The sequence below is a fragment of the Morone saxatilis genome, unplaced genomic scaffold (assembly GCF_004916995.1).
Source record: "Morone saxatilis isolate NCDOM2014 unplaced genomic scaffold, NCSU_SB_2.0 Contig21, whole genome shotgun sequence".
Lineage (NCBI taxonomy): Eukaryota > Metazoa > Chordata > Actinopteri > Moronidae > Morone > Morone saxatilis.
Window position 1 is genome coordinate 21,203,791 of NW_023339774.1, and position 15,041 is coordinate 21,218,831.

The following is a 15,041-nucleotide window of genomic DNA, read 5'->3' on the forward strand; positions in this document are numbered from 1 at the left end:
TGACAGTTTGTTGGAGCCAGCGGAGGTGATGTACTGCGAGTTGAGCTGCTTTCATTGGCTGCTCTTGGTTTGGAACAATGGCGCTCTCGCCTGGTACACCGGAGCTCGTATTTCAGATAAATAAAGTAAAATCGTGTTTGTGAACAAGATTTGAGAGAGAGGAAATAGTCAAACAACAGCAATCTGGATCCATATCCTGATCAGCAGTTTGACAGTTTGATCTGTAGTTTGGTGCGTTGAGCTGGAAGGACTCATGAGAATGAGCTGTCAATCACAAAGTAGCCCCGCCCTAAAGCATCCCCTGCTTACGTATGGTCTGTATTTACTCTAAATGGGACATCAGTGTTACTAAATGAAAATCATGCTGTGATGGAAGAAGAACTGAAACTAGAGAACTGAGACCAGAAATCATCAGGAAACGTTTACTGAGCTAATAAATCATGTTCAAGTAATTTCTTCATAAGACTGAATGGTATCTGTGTTTTATTGCAGCCAGTCGAGCTGCCCCCTGCTGGCCGTTACACAGAATGCAGGTTTAAGTCACTTCACAGACCCAGAAGGTCTGTCCATTGTATAAACTGTCAATGGCTGCAACTGATTGTACGAACACTTTCTGCTCCAGGATTTCAAACCGAACCAAGAAATGAACCATCCAGTCTGTCTTTCTTAGGATTGACGGTCGTAAGCTTACACGTTTTTAGAGTTTCCTGCCGGACGTCCCCCGATTTGCATTAAGTAGCCTGAACCTCAACTTTATGCAAATGATGAGCAGCCAATGTGACACCAAGCATGCCTCCTCAAAGCGTGGAAATGACTGATCCTGTGGGCCATTAGTCCTCATCCCATTATTTACATCAGATGTGTAATTAAAATGTATTCATATTTAATAAAACATTGCATATAAAAAGGTATAATCTCACTGCTTTATTATGGTATTATTACTGGAATAGTCCATGACAATATGTTCTGTTTTTCAGAGCTTTAGGAAACAGTATTTACACTGGTTATTATTTCAATAGATTCATTTAATATCTGAGTTATCACCTTCTCTCATAGGCTAGCAGGAGCTGTAGTGTTTCTGTTTGCTATTTAAGTTCCTCTTGGCTCCACTCAGGGGTAAGATTTCTGACAAGAGGAAACAGGAAATGCAAAGTTGTCCAAATGTACCTGTGGTCAGTTCACGTTAAAGGAATCGTGTGCAGCCTGATGTATGATCTTCTTCCTCTGTGTCCATTAAAACACATCAGTGAGGCAGACTGTTACACTAGGTGACATCTTCCTTCATCACCATGAACACACACACTGTAGTTTATTTTGACTCAGTCCCACACACAACGTCCTGCTGCCCCAAATACTCAGTAGAGCGCCAAATGTGGGTTAATCCGCCGTTGAAAATAGTCCCCAACAAATGCACCACTATTTCCTCCTGTTTGAGTAACATTTGATAAAACCTGCAGTGAACAGCTGTTTTAGGAAACTAAGGTTTATGTCTTTAATATGAGCTTAGAGTTGGATGGATGAATACACTTGTTTTTATGTTTCAAAATATCACAAATATATAGAAATTAAAAACATACATTATATTGCACATTGTGAGTTCCAGTGGGGGAAGAAGTTCTCTGATCTTTTACCAAAAAATACTTAGAAGTAGTAACACCACAGTGTAGGAGAACTTTGTTAATAGGGCTGCTGTATTGGCGATACGATACGCATCACGATACAGGGGGTACGATTTAATATATTGTGATATTGTAAGCTTGGGGATATATTGCAATTTAATTTTTAAATAAATCAAATTTCGGGAAAACAATCATAGTATAAAAAACACACATTTGTATTTATATTCATCACAGTCGCTGTAACATCCTCAGGTTATGCTGACAACACTGCTATCTAGTGGTTGGGGGTTTAAACACAACTTAATAATATTTTTAAGAATCGATATAATATATAATAAAATATTGCAATACAATATTTGTTATTTTCTTACGCCCCTGTTGCAAGTAAAAGTTCTGTATTCAAAATATACTTAAAGTACCAAAAGTAAAAGTAAACAATGTATATTATTAGATTATAATTATTGATGCATTAATGTTATAAACTGCTGGGTAGTTATCTTAACCTCTAATAATACATCATAATTCATTTGTTTATATTTTCTATTAATTATCTGATCTGTGCAAAGGTATCAAATAAATGTAGTGACAATATTTTAAGGTTGACTCGTATAAATAGAAAATCAGGTCTGATTATATTGTGTCTCTTTTCGCTCTGCAGCACTACTTCCTGGTCATTTTTGGTCACGATGGACAGAAACCTTTGGAGCTCCGGACAGAGGAGGAGTCAGACTGCAATGAGTGGGTGGAGTTCATCCAGCAAGCCAGGTAAGAAAAGACTCAAACCAACATTTCGCTGCTGTTTTTAATGTTCAGTTTGCAGTGGAGTGCATTTCCTCGAGTCATTTCCTGACTCTTAAACCCACCCTGTGTGTATGCGTTACATTAATGCTCTTCTGTTGGTGTTTATTCATTATATCTCACACTGCTAACTTGGAGACTTCTCAGTCAATTTTTATGCACATTTCTATACTCATTTAGTTAACTATCTGGACATTATGTACATATTTTTTAATCTTTTTATCTTTTATTTATATTTTTCTAGCTTGATTGGGATTCCTATGCACCGAGGCAAATTCATTGTATGTGAAAATTTACTTGGCAATAAACCTGATTCTGAAGCACTGTATGTTTTGAGATAGATTTCAGAGGGAAATATTGTACTTTTTACTCCTATATTCATCTAACAGCTATAGTTTCTAGCTTCTTCTCAGATTTTACATTAACACAAGATGATACTCTTATAAAATACGTTCTTTAATGTTAAAGATTAAACTTCCCAACCTTTTGACCTCTTTCACAAAGCATTGCTTGAGGCCCGAAGAGGTTGAAACAAGATAATCCCCCCCAAAAAGCAAAGATTAGAGAAAAGTCCCAAAAATCTTCTCATGACACCTCGGAGGGGCCCGACCCCTATGTTGGGAACCACTGAACTAAACTAGCTAACTGTATATAAAGTAGTTCAAACTCGCTCCACCTGGAGCAGCTGCAACTGTAAAATGCTGCTCTTACACTGATGCATCAGTATTAGTGTTGGGCAGTAACTGATTATTAGGAATAATGTTAATATTTATGGTAATTCAGGTGATTATACACTAATGATAACATTCCTATAAATATTATATTGGATTTCTGCCAATAGATCCTCCTCAATGTTACACACTGGACCTTTAAGTTGTTAAATAACTCAAACTGTTTCTCCACTTTGTGCTTGCTTTTTGCACTGATGCACATTTGACATAACTACCACGTGTTATTCCATATTTGTTTAACGTGTGTGTGTGTGTGTGTGTGTGTGTGTGCGCATTAGACATGTTCTGCTCGCAGCGGTTCACATTTAGGTCACACTGGTGTTGTATTGCCACACTGGTTACATCATAGACTTGATCTCGCCACTCGACCTCTATTTCCCTCCTCGCTCCCTCTGTTTTGTTTTCTTTCCTGCTTTCATCTGAACATTCAGTAGAAAATATGATTCACATCAAACCGTGATAACAGTTTAGTGTTTAATAAGCACATAATGTCAGGCTGTTGAGTTTGTGACTAACGTGAATCGTCAGATAACTGCTCCTGTCCTTTTCCCATGCTCCCTTCAGTTACTCCGACATCATCATCGAGCGTGAGATCCTGATGCAGAAGTACATCCACCTGGTCCAGATCATGGAGACTGAGAAGGTCGCAGCCAATCAGCTTCGCACTCAGCTGGAGGACCAGGACACTGAGATCGAGAGGCTTAAAGCCGAGGTATGCATGAGTGCACCCACATCTGCGTGTGCATGCATACATAAAGCCACACTACTGCCATGCACATGCAGATCAAAGCATGTAAATGCTTCTGGCATGATGGTAAAACACTTGGGTTTAGAGCATGGGTGTGTCTTAAATTAAAGCCCAGCAGGGCTCCAGTGACTCCAAGACCATTACTTCCTTATCATGCAAGGAGGTATATGTTGTTTTGAACCTTCAAAGTGGTTTCATGAATATTTTAACCTCTGTGCCAGCGTACTCACATGGAGTGTTGTTGTGCAAGATTGTAGTGTTGAACAAAACCAAGGAGAGGATGCAGCCTTACCAGAGCAACCAAGAGGAGGAAGACCCAGATATTAAAAAGATCAAAAAGGTAAATTGCTGGTTTCACATAATAATGCGCAGAGAAACAAAGAAAGAAGAGCAAACAGAGACACCTAGTGTGCTGTGGCTGTGCAGGTGCAAAGCTTCATGCGAGGCTGGCTGTGCCGGAGGAAGTGGAAGATCATCGTCCAGGACTACATCTCTTCCCCTCATGCCGAGAGCATGAGAAAGAGGAACCAGATTGTCTTTAACATGGTGGAAGCGGAGACGGAATACGTCCACCAGCTCTCCATCCTGGTGAACTGCTTCCTCAGGCCGCTCCGCATGGCTGCCAGCTCCAAGAAACCTCCCATCAGCCACGATGACGTCAGCAGCATATTCCTCAACAGGTGCCATGAGCTTCTTTTTGTCTTGTATAAATGTGAATCAGTTTTTATCTTCTAGTTTTAGTTACAGCGAGAAAAATCTCATTCAGAGTGATTTGAGACCAGTTCTTCTTCTCTAGTGAGACCATCATGTTCCTGCATGAGATCTTCCATCAAGGTCTTCAAGCTCGCATCGCCAACTGGCCCACGCTCGTCCTAGGTGAGTAATGCAGAGATTACAGTCATATTTTAGCTGATTAGTTTCAATTTAATACGATTTTAGACTGGCATTATGGATTCTGTAATGGCTCAGAGACACAGATCTGAACACAGATGACTCAGAGACAGTTGACGTCAAAACCAGACGAAGAAAGGTACAATTATCCAGGCTGAGGGGAAAGGTCTAATGGGAAGGCAGGCAATGTCAAAACAGGCAGAACAGATGGCTGAAAAGCGAAGGCAGAAGCATAATGGCCGTATGGCAAAGAGTGAATGGGAATTATATATATACTCCAGGGCTGAAGGGCAAAACGGGAAGAGGTGTGCAGGTTGGTGGAGCAGGTCAGGTGCTGGTGAATGCAAGTTGGAGCGACTCCTTATCTCATCCTTTCCATAATTCAGTTCACTATATGATTGTTTTTCATCTGGATTTAAATTCCAATTTGCATTACATTAACTGGAACAAGAAATAGTTTACTCTGGTAGTTATTTAGTTATCTAAGGATCGTCGGCCACACTGTTCACTATGATACCTTTTGTCTCAAGGTTAGTGTGTGTTGTTTGTCTTTGTCTTTCCCAGCGGACCTGTTTGACATCCTGCTGCCCATGCTGAACATCTACCAGGAGTTTGTGCGCAACCACCAGTACAGTCTGCAGGTTCTGGCCAACTGTAAGCAGAACAGAGACTTTGACAAGCTGCTGAAACAGTACGAGTCCAACGCTGCCTGCGAGGGCCGCATGTTGGAGACGTTCCTCACTTATCCCATGTTCCAGGTAGCATTCACACCTCCACACACACACATTTCATGTACCAATAACTTATTTACCACTTCCTGCTGCTACTTTAATGCAGGCACAGTGGAGGGGAAACAATACTCTGAGGAACAATTTTAGAGGAATGAAGAAAATAATTTTTATTCTTTAGGTATTTTTGCAAAAAACAAAAAACAGGTACCTACATGATTCAGTACTGGAAATGAAAGAGAGACCTTACCTGTAATGAACCTGAAACACTTCATCATGAACCCTGCATCATTTAAAAAAAGAGAGGAATAGACTGGATTTAATGTGTCAATACTAGTAAATTATACTGTCCTGTTTCAAGTGCTTCTTTAGTTACTTGATAATTTCTACTTTCCTCTAAAAAGCCCTATTGTTACTCCCTTGTTCCCCATAGTCTTACCTTCCACTGTACCTACATATTACGAGTAGGAACTGGTGAATATTTTATTAGCAGCTGATTCATACAAACATACATACAAAGTGTTCCCCACGTTTCAAACTTTCAAGCATGTTTATTTTTAAATAAAGTTGGCAATGAGACACTTGGCCAAAGCTTCTTTTTCCTTGTTTATATTCAGACAAAGCTGTGTCACAAATGTGTTTTTATTCTGCGTTTTAGATTCCACGATACATCATCACTCTCCATGAGCTGCTGGCGCACACGCCTCACGAGCACGTGGAGCGCAAGAGTCTGGAATTTGCCAAATCCAAACTGGAGGAGCTGTCAAAGTGAGTGTGTTTGTGCACGTTCAATATTTGTGTGGCGATAGAGTCGTTGATATTGTCGATGATAACGTCGGTGGTTCGTGTTGTCAGGATGATGCACGACGAGGTGAGCGACACCGAGAACATCCGGAAGAATCTGGCCATAGAGAGGATGATCGTAGAGGGCTGTGACATCCTGTTAGACACCAGTCAGACCTTCGTCCGACAAGGTGAGCTCCCTCTACAACACCTCGCTCTCCAACTCTTTAGCTCCATCACTTTTTGCTCACTCACTCACTCACTCACTCACTCACTGTGGCTTCGTGGCCAGGCTCTCTCATCCAGCTGCCGTCCAGCAGCGAGCGGGGCATGCTCAGTAAGGTCCGCCTGGGCTCCCTCTCACTGAGGAAGGAAGGAGAGCGACAGTGTTTTCTGTTCACCAAACACTTCCTCATCTGTACCCGAACATCAGGAGGAAAGCTTCACTTGCTCAAGGTCAGTCAGTTAATAATCACCTAACAAGCTGTTTAACTTATATTTATTCAAATCTCTGTCCTGCCCTACAAACGTTAATCGCAGTAACTATGCTGACAGATGCATAGGATGTAGAACAGCAGTTATGTGCTCATTAAATATGGATTCTCTGAGTAATTGTCATGGCTTAAAAACCCTGACCAATAATTTGATTTACAGTCTCAGTGTTTAAGAAAATCTAAATGTAATTTGATGTCTTATTACATATTTAATCCTTAATTAACAAACGTAGATGAGTAAAACTGCAGTTTCAGTCGCTCTGCTCAAAGCCAACAAAGGAGAAATAAACAAAGCTCGGGAATCAACACAGGGAGAAGGTAAATAGTTGTTTGCTGCTGAATCTAAAAACATCTGCTGCTGCCTAGGTTAAATATATTTGGCATAATTAATAATAATCCCATTTAGCTTTGTTATATGTGTGAACACCGAGCTGTAATTGATTAAATAAGCCGCTTAATGAAACAACTTCCTAAGACGGCATAGTGGACACATTTAATTGTTTTTAGATGGAGTTTCTTCAGATTTCTGTAGATAAATATAAGTTTTATTGATTATGCTTAATGTACTGATTAATTAGTAAGTGATCACTGAGAATCCAATAAAATATCATAGATTATCAATTTTTTTTTCTTACAACAAGTGAAGCAACTTGTTAGTGAGTTTGTATTTCAGTACAAATATAATATTGAATTTCCACTCCCCTTTTTTTGTCCCCCAACAGCAAGGAGGTGCGCTGTCTCTGATAGAGTGTACTCTCATCGAAGAACTAGATGCCAGCGATGAGGACTGTGAGTATTTTTATATCAGATCATATCCAACCCTGATGTCTTTGGCTGCTGACTGAAGCAAGGACCGTTTATGTTTACCCTCGCAGACAACGCAGCGGGTCAAGGCTTCAACCATCTGGAGTTCAAAATCGTGGTGGAGCCTCCCGACGGCCAGTCCTTCTCCGTTGTTCTCTTGGCTCCATCTCGTCAAGAGAAGGCTGCATGGACCAGCGATATCAGCCAGGTCAGTGTTTGAAGGTTTAGTGTGGTGGTTTGAACTGATCTGAATTGGTCGAGAAAAGCTGGATTTCTGATCCTGGATGAGGGATCATGTTTCTCTGCCCTCTCTTTCAGTGCATCGATAATATCCGATGTAACGGCCTGATGACCAGCGTGTTTGAGGAGAACTCCAAAGTTTCTGTGCCGCACATGATCAAGTAAGAAAAGAGGGTTTCTGACAGTCTGAGGGGGTTTATAAAGGAAGATTTTAAACTGAAGCAGTGAAGATTACATAGGTTTATAATCTGTTTCTCGCATCTTGTCTTCCTGAAGGTCTGACGCCCGACTGCACAAAGACGACGTCGACATTTGCTTCAGCAAGACGCTCAACTCCTGCAAGGTGCCACAGATCCGATACGCCAGCGTGGAGCGTCTGCTGGAGCGACTGACGGACCTGCGCTTCCTCTCCATAGACTTCCTTAACACCTTCCTCCACACGTACAGGATCTTCACCACAGCTGCCGTAGTCATCGACAAGCTGGCTGACATCTACAAGAAGCCGTTTACCTCCATACCTGTTAGGTACACGTCACTGTGTTTCACCTGGTTCCAACAACACTGCGGCCCTGTTTCTGATCCGATCTCAAGTGGACAGCTTTAATGCTTTAATATGCATTAATGTGCATTAATAAGTCTTTATTATATGTCTGTGTCTTGGTGGTCGGTAACACTTGTATTTAGAGCTGTCAACTTGTGATCCGATCATAAGAAGCGTGTAAATACCATGCTCTATTCGTTTGCACATCCATCCTCATTGTCCCTCTCCTCTCATGTAACAGACTCATGCATTCACTCCATCTTTCCATTCCCACATTTTCTTTTCTCATTATTCGCCTCCTTTCTTCATCTATCACTCTACCATGCCCTCCTCATCCTCCTCCTCCTCCTCTGTCACTGTCCCAGGATCGAGCAACATTCATGTGATCGTCTGTCCATCATGTCCCTCTGTCCTGACTACAGTCTGAAGATCACACAGCTTGCACTGGACCAGTCCAAGTAAATACCATCAACAGGACTGGTGATTCACTTGTACCCACATTTGTCAAAGACCGGTCTACAGGTCAACTCTCCTCCTGTCTCTCAGGTCTCTGGAGCTGTTCTTTGCCACCAACCAGGGCTCGTGGGCAACCGACCCCTTGAACAACAAATCCCCGAGGCTGTGCCGCAAGTTTTCCTCTCCTCCTCCTCTCACCATCCCCTCTCGCACCTCCTCCCCCGTCCACTGCCGCAAGCTCTCCCTCACTTCCCCGGTCAGCGGGAAAGCAGGAGCCTTGGACCTGTCCACCACCCCTTCCTCCTCTGCAGCCAACTCCCCCACCTCCAGCCACAGCCCCTCCATCTCCTCCCCTCCTCCTGGCTCGACCAGGCCCCCATCTGGCTTTTCCTCTCCTCCACCCACCGCCACGCGCTCTCCCAGCCTCCCCCAGGCCTCTGGGGTGTCCTCGCCGCCCCCCATCTGCACCAAAGCCCCGCTGGACCTCAGCCGTGGTCCCAGCTCCCCCGAGCTGAGCCCAGCTGCAGGGGAGGACGTCAGCGGAGAGTTGCCTCGCCTCGACGCCTTCTGTGGGAAGCTGAGGCGCAGCATCCGCAGGGGTATGTAGCTTGAACACAAAAGCATATGATTCACACTCTCGACGGTCCCATATGAACATCAGCACATGTGTGGGCACACGCCTCAGTGTTGGAGTGTTATGAAACTGTTTTATTTCCAACATCTACTGCATAGTGACTTCTACCAGCGTGAATATGATTTATTACTAATATTATCAATCTGACACATCACTGATAGTGAACCCGAACTAGAGAAACTAGAGAGACATAAATGGGTCACCATTACCCAACGGAGGAATAATTGTGCTCCTAGATCACCATCTGGCTACAGCTGACAGCTTGTTCACTATAAAAATGGCTAGGGAGCGCTAGGCCAAAAAAACAAATTTGAGAGGAGGAAAAGAAAATGAAGAGATAAATGGAGCTTGATTGGGAGCCTGAGTGACTGCTAAGAGGAAACAGACGTATTGAATTGAATTTTGTCATTATACAACCCAAGGTTCCGCTCCCAGAAGAAAGTTGTAGTTCCTTCATGCTGCACACAGACAGAACAAAGCAGATAAATAAGTTAGGATAAAATAGTTCAGCAGAGCATTGTTGTGAATGTGCGTCTGGTTGATTGTAAACAGCAGCAACGGGATAGTGATCATAATATGGTTTCATCTTCACATAAAAAGAAATGGTGTCCATCCTCTTTGACTGCTTTTGAGCACCAAGCATCATCGACAAGTCCTCCAGACGTTAGCAAGGAGCTAAGTCAAAGCTGGTTCAGCATGGCTCCCATCCGGATCTCTTCCTCTCCTCTTGGGGCGACAGCACCCGCCATTGTCGGCTGGTTCCGCTGATCTGTCTGGGTGTATCGTCTCTAAAAGCTGCTGCTTTTTAATCCAAACCCCATGCTTCATTTTCTGATGACTGAAAACTATTTTTGTCACAGATTTCAGCGAAAAAGCAAAAAACAGATTAAAGCAAACACAGAAGTTTGAAGGAGATGCAGCATCTGAATGTCAGAATCTTCAGATCCAGTTGATTTGAACAATTTTGGCTTTGCCCTTTTTTGCTTTTTTACCCTTAAGATATACAAATGAATCCCCAAAAAGCACTGGGTGTCACAAGGCCTTCATGATCTTGATCTTAAAGGATTTAAGAAAACTTAAATCTTAGACTAACTCAAATAGTTATTTCTAGATTATTATTTAAGATATAAACTCTGACAGGATGAGGGCACGGTGAAGACTTGAACGCAAACTATATTCGCTCTCTGAAAAACAGCCTAGTCCTGCATGAGAAAGTTAAAACAAGATATAACAAGAGCTAAAGAGATGAAAACACTGAATTTGGCAAAAACAAAAAAAAAGCCTATTAAGTATGAATGATTATTAAAAATGTAAAAATGCATAAAACAGACAGAGAATTGTATAAAAGGTTACTAAAAATATCAGGAAGAATGTTGAAGCACTGCCACAGAGCGTACCTCTCACTCTACACCCCCAACATATAGTAGTGTATTCAAAGCTGAATCAATATCTAAAATGTTACCTCACCTTTTAAAATCAGTCTGGAGGATCTGAATACTTCCTCCACTGCTCTGTGAACCTGAACAAACCTCACAGAAATATACAAAACTTAGGTTACATCATGATACAGACGTGTGAGTTGTGGCTTTTATTTCCTCTAACAGCTGTCCTGGAGTCAGTATCTCTGGACAAGTTCATCCCTGAATCACCAGCCAACAGCGAGCCGGGCGACATGTCTCCCTGCCGCTCACCTTCAACGCCAAGGCACCTCCGCTACAGACAGACAGGAGGTACACAGACACACACAGACACACACAGACACACACGTTATCCATGATGTGTGCATGCAGAGCAGCCAAGTGTTGCTGTTCCTGCTGATGGTGTTTCATGCTGTGTTTATAATGTCTCTGGTTCCCACGCAGTCACATCGGGGGAGAACTCTCGCTGCACGATGTCGCCGGCTTCAGCGTTTGCGATCGCCACTGCTGCTGCTGGACATAGCAGCTCCCAGGGTGAGCACGGCAAGCCATGAAGGTCAAAAAGACACACAGCTGAGGGAGGGAACTGTTGTAAATGGCTTTTTACAGGTAGCTAAATGGCAAGAATGACCTCAGACGTTTAAAACTGTCGGCCTAATCCTTCGTTTCTTTCCCTCTCAGGTTTTAGTAATTCTGAGAAATCCTGCGACAAAGAATTCATCATCCGGAGAGCTGCGACCAACAGAGTCCTGAATGTGCTCCGGCACTGGGTTTCAAAGCACTCGCAGGTGAGTCCACAACAAGTGTGAACCTATCATGACGTCACCCATCGGTTTGTAAAGTCCAGTTTTAAAAACCTCGAAGTTGGCGTTATGGTTCTCGCCATGTTGGTTTGTTGGAGCCAGCGGAGGTCACGTTGTGTGAGTTGAGCTGCTCTCATTAGCTGCTCAGTTTCGACTGTAGCAGGAAACAATTGCGGCTCTCCTGCTCACACAGGATATTCCCAGATAGCAACAGTAAAGAATCTGTTTGTGAACCAGATTTGAGGAGAGAAAGTAGTCAACCAACAGACATCTGATTCCATAATCAGCTGATCAGCACTGGCTAGTTTGAGGCAATTGATCTAAGTTTGGTGCGCTTGAGCTGGAACGGAACACCTGAGAATGAGCCTGTCAACCACAAGGTACCCCCGTCCTAAAAAGCATCGCCCCTGCTTTATGGTCTGTTTTACTCCCTAACCTCTGGGACCGCATCCCCCCAGTTACAAAATGAACATCATCCTGTATGGAAGAAAGACCTGAAACTAAGAAGACTGAAGACCCAGAAACTCATCGGGAAACTGTTTAGCATGAGGCCTCCATAAATCAACTCAGAACGTCGGCTCATTTCCTCCCCAATAAGGAACTGTATGGTACATAGAGCCGCCTGCTGGCCGTTATATAGGAAATTCAGGTTTAAGAAACTTCATAAAACTTCATGGGGGGCAGATACATAGAATAAATAACTAATATAAAAAGGGCCAAATTAAGGGAAAAACATTTGATTGTGTTCCCATTATTTTTCCTTTTTATAAAATACAGTCCAGTTTAAAAGACCCAAATGTGTAAAGATCCTATCTGAAACCGCTTGGAAAGTGACCGAGTGACGAGTATTTATGACTTGTATTTCCCTGCCAATAGCATCCTCCTAAATGTTACCACACTGGACTTTAAGGTACCAACAATAAAGTGAAACATAAAAAGTTTCTGCCCCGTACATGAACTCCCCTTGACCAACCTTCCTTGTACAATAAAAGATAACCAAACGTCCGACGGGTAAATCAAATAATCTCCCTGGCACCTGAAAATGTTGTAGAAAGTGTGCATAATATGCAAGGCCTGATCCTGGTGCTGCGCCCCTGTTCCGGCCCTGTAAAAATCGTCTCTATGATCCCTTCGAACCGGATTAGCCAGGAACTACTGTTCATGAACGGCCTGACTGGACCACCTTTCCAGGCCCACCTGAAAAGAGTCCTGCGTTTGTTTCGCACTGCCTGTCAGCCCCTGTTTGCTGCTCCCTCCTCCCTGTCCCAGCTCCCTTCTCCCCCTGATTCGGAGGCTGCTAAATTTGCTCCCTGCAATGTCTTCCCTCCTCCACCCGCCGGGACGCCAACGCAAAAAGGTCAGCATCCCCTCCCCAGGGACACCTAAAAGGACATCTTTTCATTTCAGCATTATGCTAAGAACGCTATTTTTGTAACCCCCTGGACGCCAGTGGCTTGTAAGAAAGTGAAGCAATTTTAACTATTTGGTCCCTTATTGATAAACGCAGTTCTGGGTCCTTCGCGTTGGTGATGTTACGAATGCCTGTAGGAGCCACCCAAATACCAACAGCCAGTTTGTGTGGTAACAAAATCATTGCAATTTTATCTCCCCTAACTTTCTGCTATTTTTGGTCCTAAACAGCACCAAAAACAAACCTAGTACATTCTACCCACCTGATAATTCACCCAGAAATATCTGTTATTTTTATTTATCCGTTGGTTTATTTAACAGGGACTGGTGCTTTCATGTTAGGTAGTCCTGTATTTATAAAGAAAAACTGGAACCAGAATCACAATGTCTCCTTTTTATAGCCAGTTATATGTTATATAGGGTGCTTATTCTTATTTCCTGTTTTAATCTATAACAAATTTGTGATGTACTGCATATGTAATGTAAATGTCCTCCTAGGGGGGCCATCCATTTGGCTACCACCTGCCAGTCGTAGAACCATGAGACAGCAAAGTTGGGACCTTGCATGTAATACGATTTAAAAATACTTATCCAATGTCCCCTGTTGATTATGAACGGGCAAATATTTAAGATCCTGAATAATTACATACCAATAATGTCTTTGGAACATCATATCTAACGTAACTCAGCTGTATGTACATTCAAATCCTGTTCATCCATCCCAGGACAGCTTCGCAAATGAACGGTGAGGCTGAAGAAAGGGCGTCGATGCCCGGACTCTTGGAGGAGGTTGGTACGAGATCCGTCTGGCTGGCCGCCAGGAGAGGAAAGCAACCACCAACATGATAAGTACAAACAGACATGAAAATAGTCTAAAATCTGGAATCATATCTCGATCAGCACGCCTAGTTGAGGCCAGTTGATCCTGATTCTTGGTGGGCCGTTGAGCGGAACCGGACTCACCGAGAAGGCTGGTCAATCCACAAAGCAGCCCCCGCCCTAAAGGCAAAAATCCCTGCCTTTATGGTCTGTTCCTCAAAAAAGGGACCATCAAGTTACAAAGAACCACTCATGCTGTAGGAAGAAAGACCCGAAGCTAGAGACTGAGACCGAAACTCCAGATACAGGCCAACTGCTAACACAGGCGTAGACAAATTGTTGAGGCATTCTAAACTGAATGCTTAATTTAACGCAAGACATTATAGCCAAAACGTTTTAGGGGTGGGCAGTACTTCTTTAATCTCATTGTTTAGAACCTCTATCATCCAAGATCCGCATTGTATTGATTCGACATAAGTTATCAGTATCATGATCATAGAAGTCTGTTGTACGCCATATTACAGCCTTCACAAAGGGAACAAGATGATGCTCAGGCTGAAAGAAGAGGACATAAACAAAGATGTGACAGATACCGCCAGCTTTAAATCACCAACAAAGTACTAAGCCAGAAAGGGTTTTCATTATCAGATTTAAGCTACCATTTTGAATATATTTATCTCCAGAAAAGCTGTCCACCTACCTGGCCACCTTCAATGGTGGTTAAGAAAATGTCACATGAGGAGACCAGCCTGAGCCAGTAGCTACCCTGTGGTGAAAACATACAAACAAACACAACACAAGAGAAACAAGAGGAATCAACACAAAGAAAATCGGGTGATCAGTGAGTTCCCCATGGGGGAAGAGAGAGAGAGACAGCGAACACAACAACAGGGTCGCCAAAAGCTTCATGGGCGGCTTCGCAACGGCGTGTTTTGAGTCTATAGGCGAGGGCCGTGCTAGAAAAGCTCTGTATCATCAGGCATTCGTTCATCTCTGTCGAAGAAAAGGTAAAAGTAACACTTGTGCTAATAGCAATGTGCAAAGTTCGGGGAAAAACAAGTAAGACACCTGAATCTTGTCAAAAAAAGAGCTATTAAGTCTGTAAATCGAATTGTTAACAACTA

General features: G+C 42.9%; 1 protein-coding gene across 1 annotated transcript in view; it reads left to right on the forward strand.

Moving 5' to 3' along the window:
- rasgrf2a (Ras protein-specific guanine nucleotide-releasing factor 2a) overlaps positions 1 to 15,041 on the forward strand; it is a 39,186-nt gene that overhangs the window by 18,156 nt on the left and 5,989 nt on the right. Inside the window, exons 2-20 of the mRNA XM_035668359.1 lie at positions 2,278 to 2,384; positions 3,713 to 3,860; positions 4,147 to 4,236; positions 4,323 to 4,576; positions 4,693 to 4,772; positions 5,352 to 5,545; positions 6,174 to 6,283; positions 6,371 to 6,489; positions 6,591 to 6,754; positions 7,515 to 7,581; positions 7,668 to 7,804; positions 7,915 to 7,997; positions 8,113 to 8,361; positions 8,743 to 8,835; positions 8,924 to 9,432; positions 11,072 to 11,197; positions 11,330 to 11,419; positions 11,567 to 11,673; positions 12,880 to 13,045. Of these exons, the coding sequence (XP_035524252.1) occupies positions 2,278 to 2,384; positions 3,713 to 3,860; positions 4,147 to 4,236; positions 4,323 to 4,576; positions 4,693 to 4,772; positions 5,352 to 5,545; positions 6,174 to 6,283; positions 6,371 to 6,489; positions 6,591 to 6,754; positions 7,515 to 7,581; positions 7,668 to 7,804; positions 7,915 to 7,997; positions 8,113 to 8,361; positions 8,743 to 8,835; positions 8,924 to 9,432; positions 11,072 to 11,197; positions 11,330 to 11,419; positions 11,567 to 11,673; positions 12,880 to 13,045 (2,893 nt within the window). The remainder of the gene's footprint in view (positions 1 to 2,277; positions 2,385 to 3,712; positions 3,861 to 4,146; positions 4,237 to 4,322; positions 4,577 to 4,692; positions 4,773 to 5,351; positions 5,546 to 6,173; positions 6,284 to 6,370; positions 6,490 to 6,590; positions 6,755 to 7,514; positions 7,582 to 7,667; positions 7,805 to 7,914; positions 7,998 to 8,112; positions 8,362 to 8,742; positions 8,836 to 8,923; positions 9,433 to 11,071; positions 11,198 to 11,329; positions 11,420 to 11,566; positions 11,674 to 12,879; positions 13,046 to 15,041) is intronic.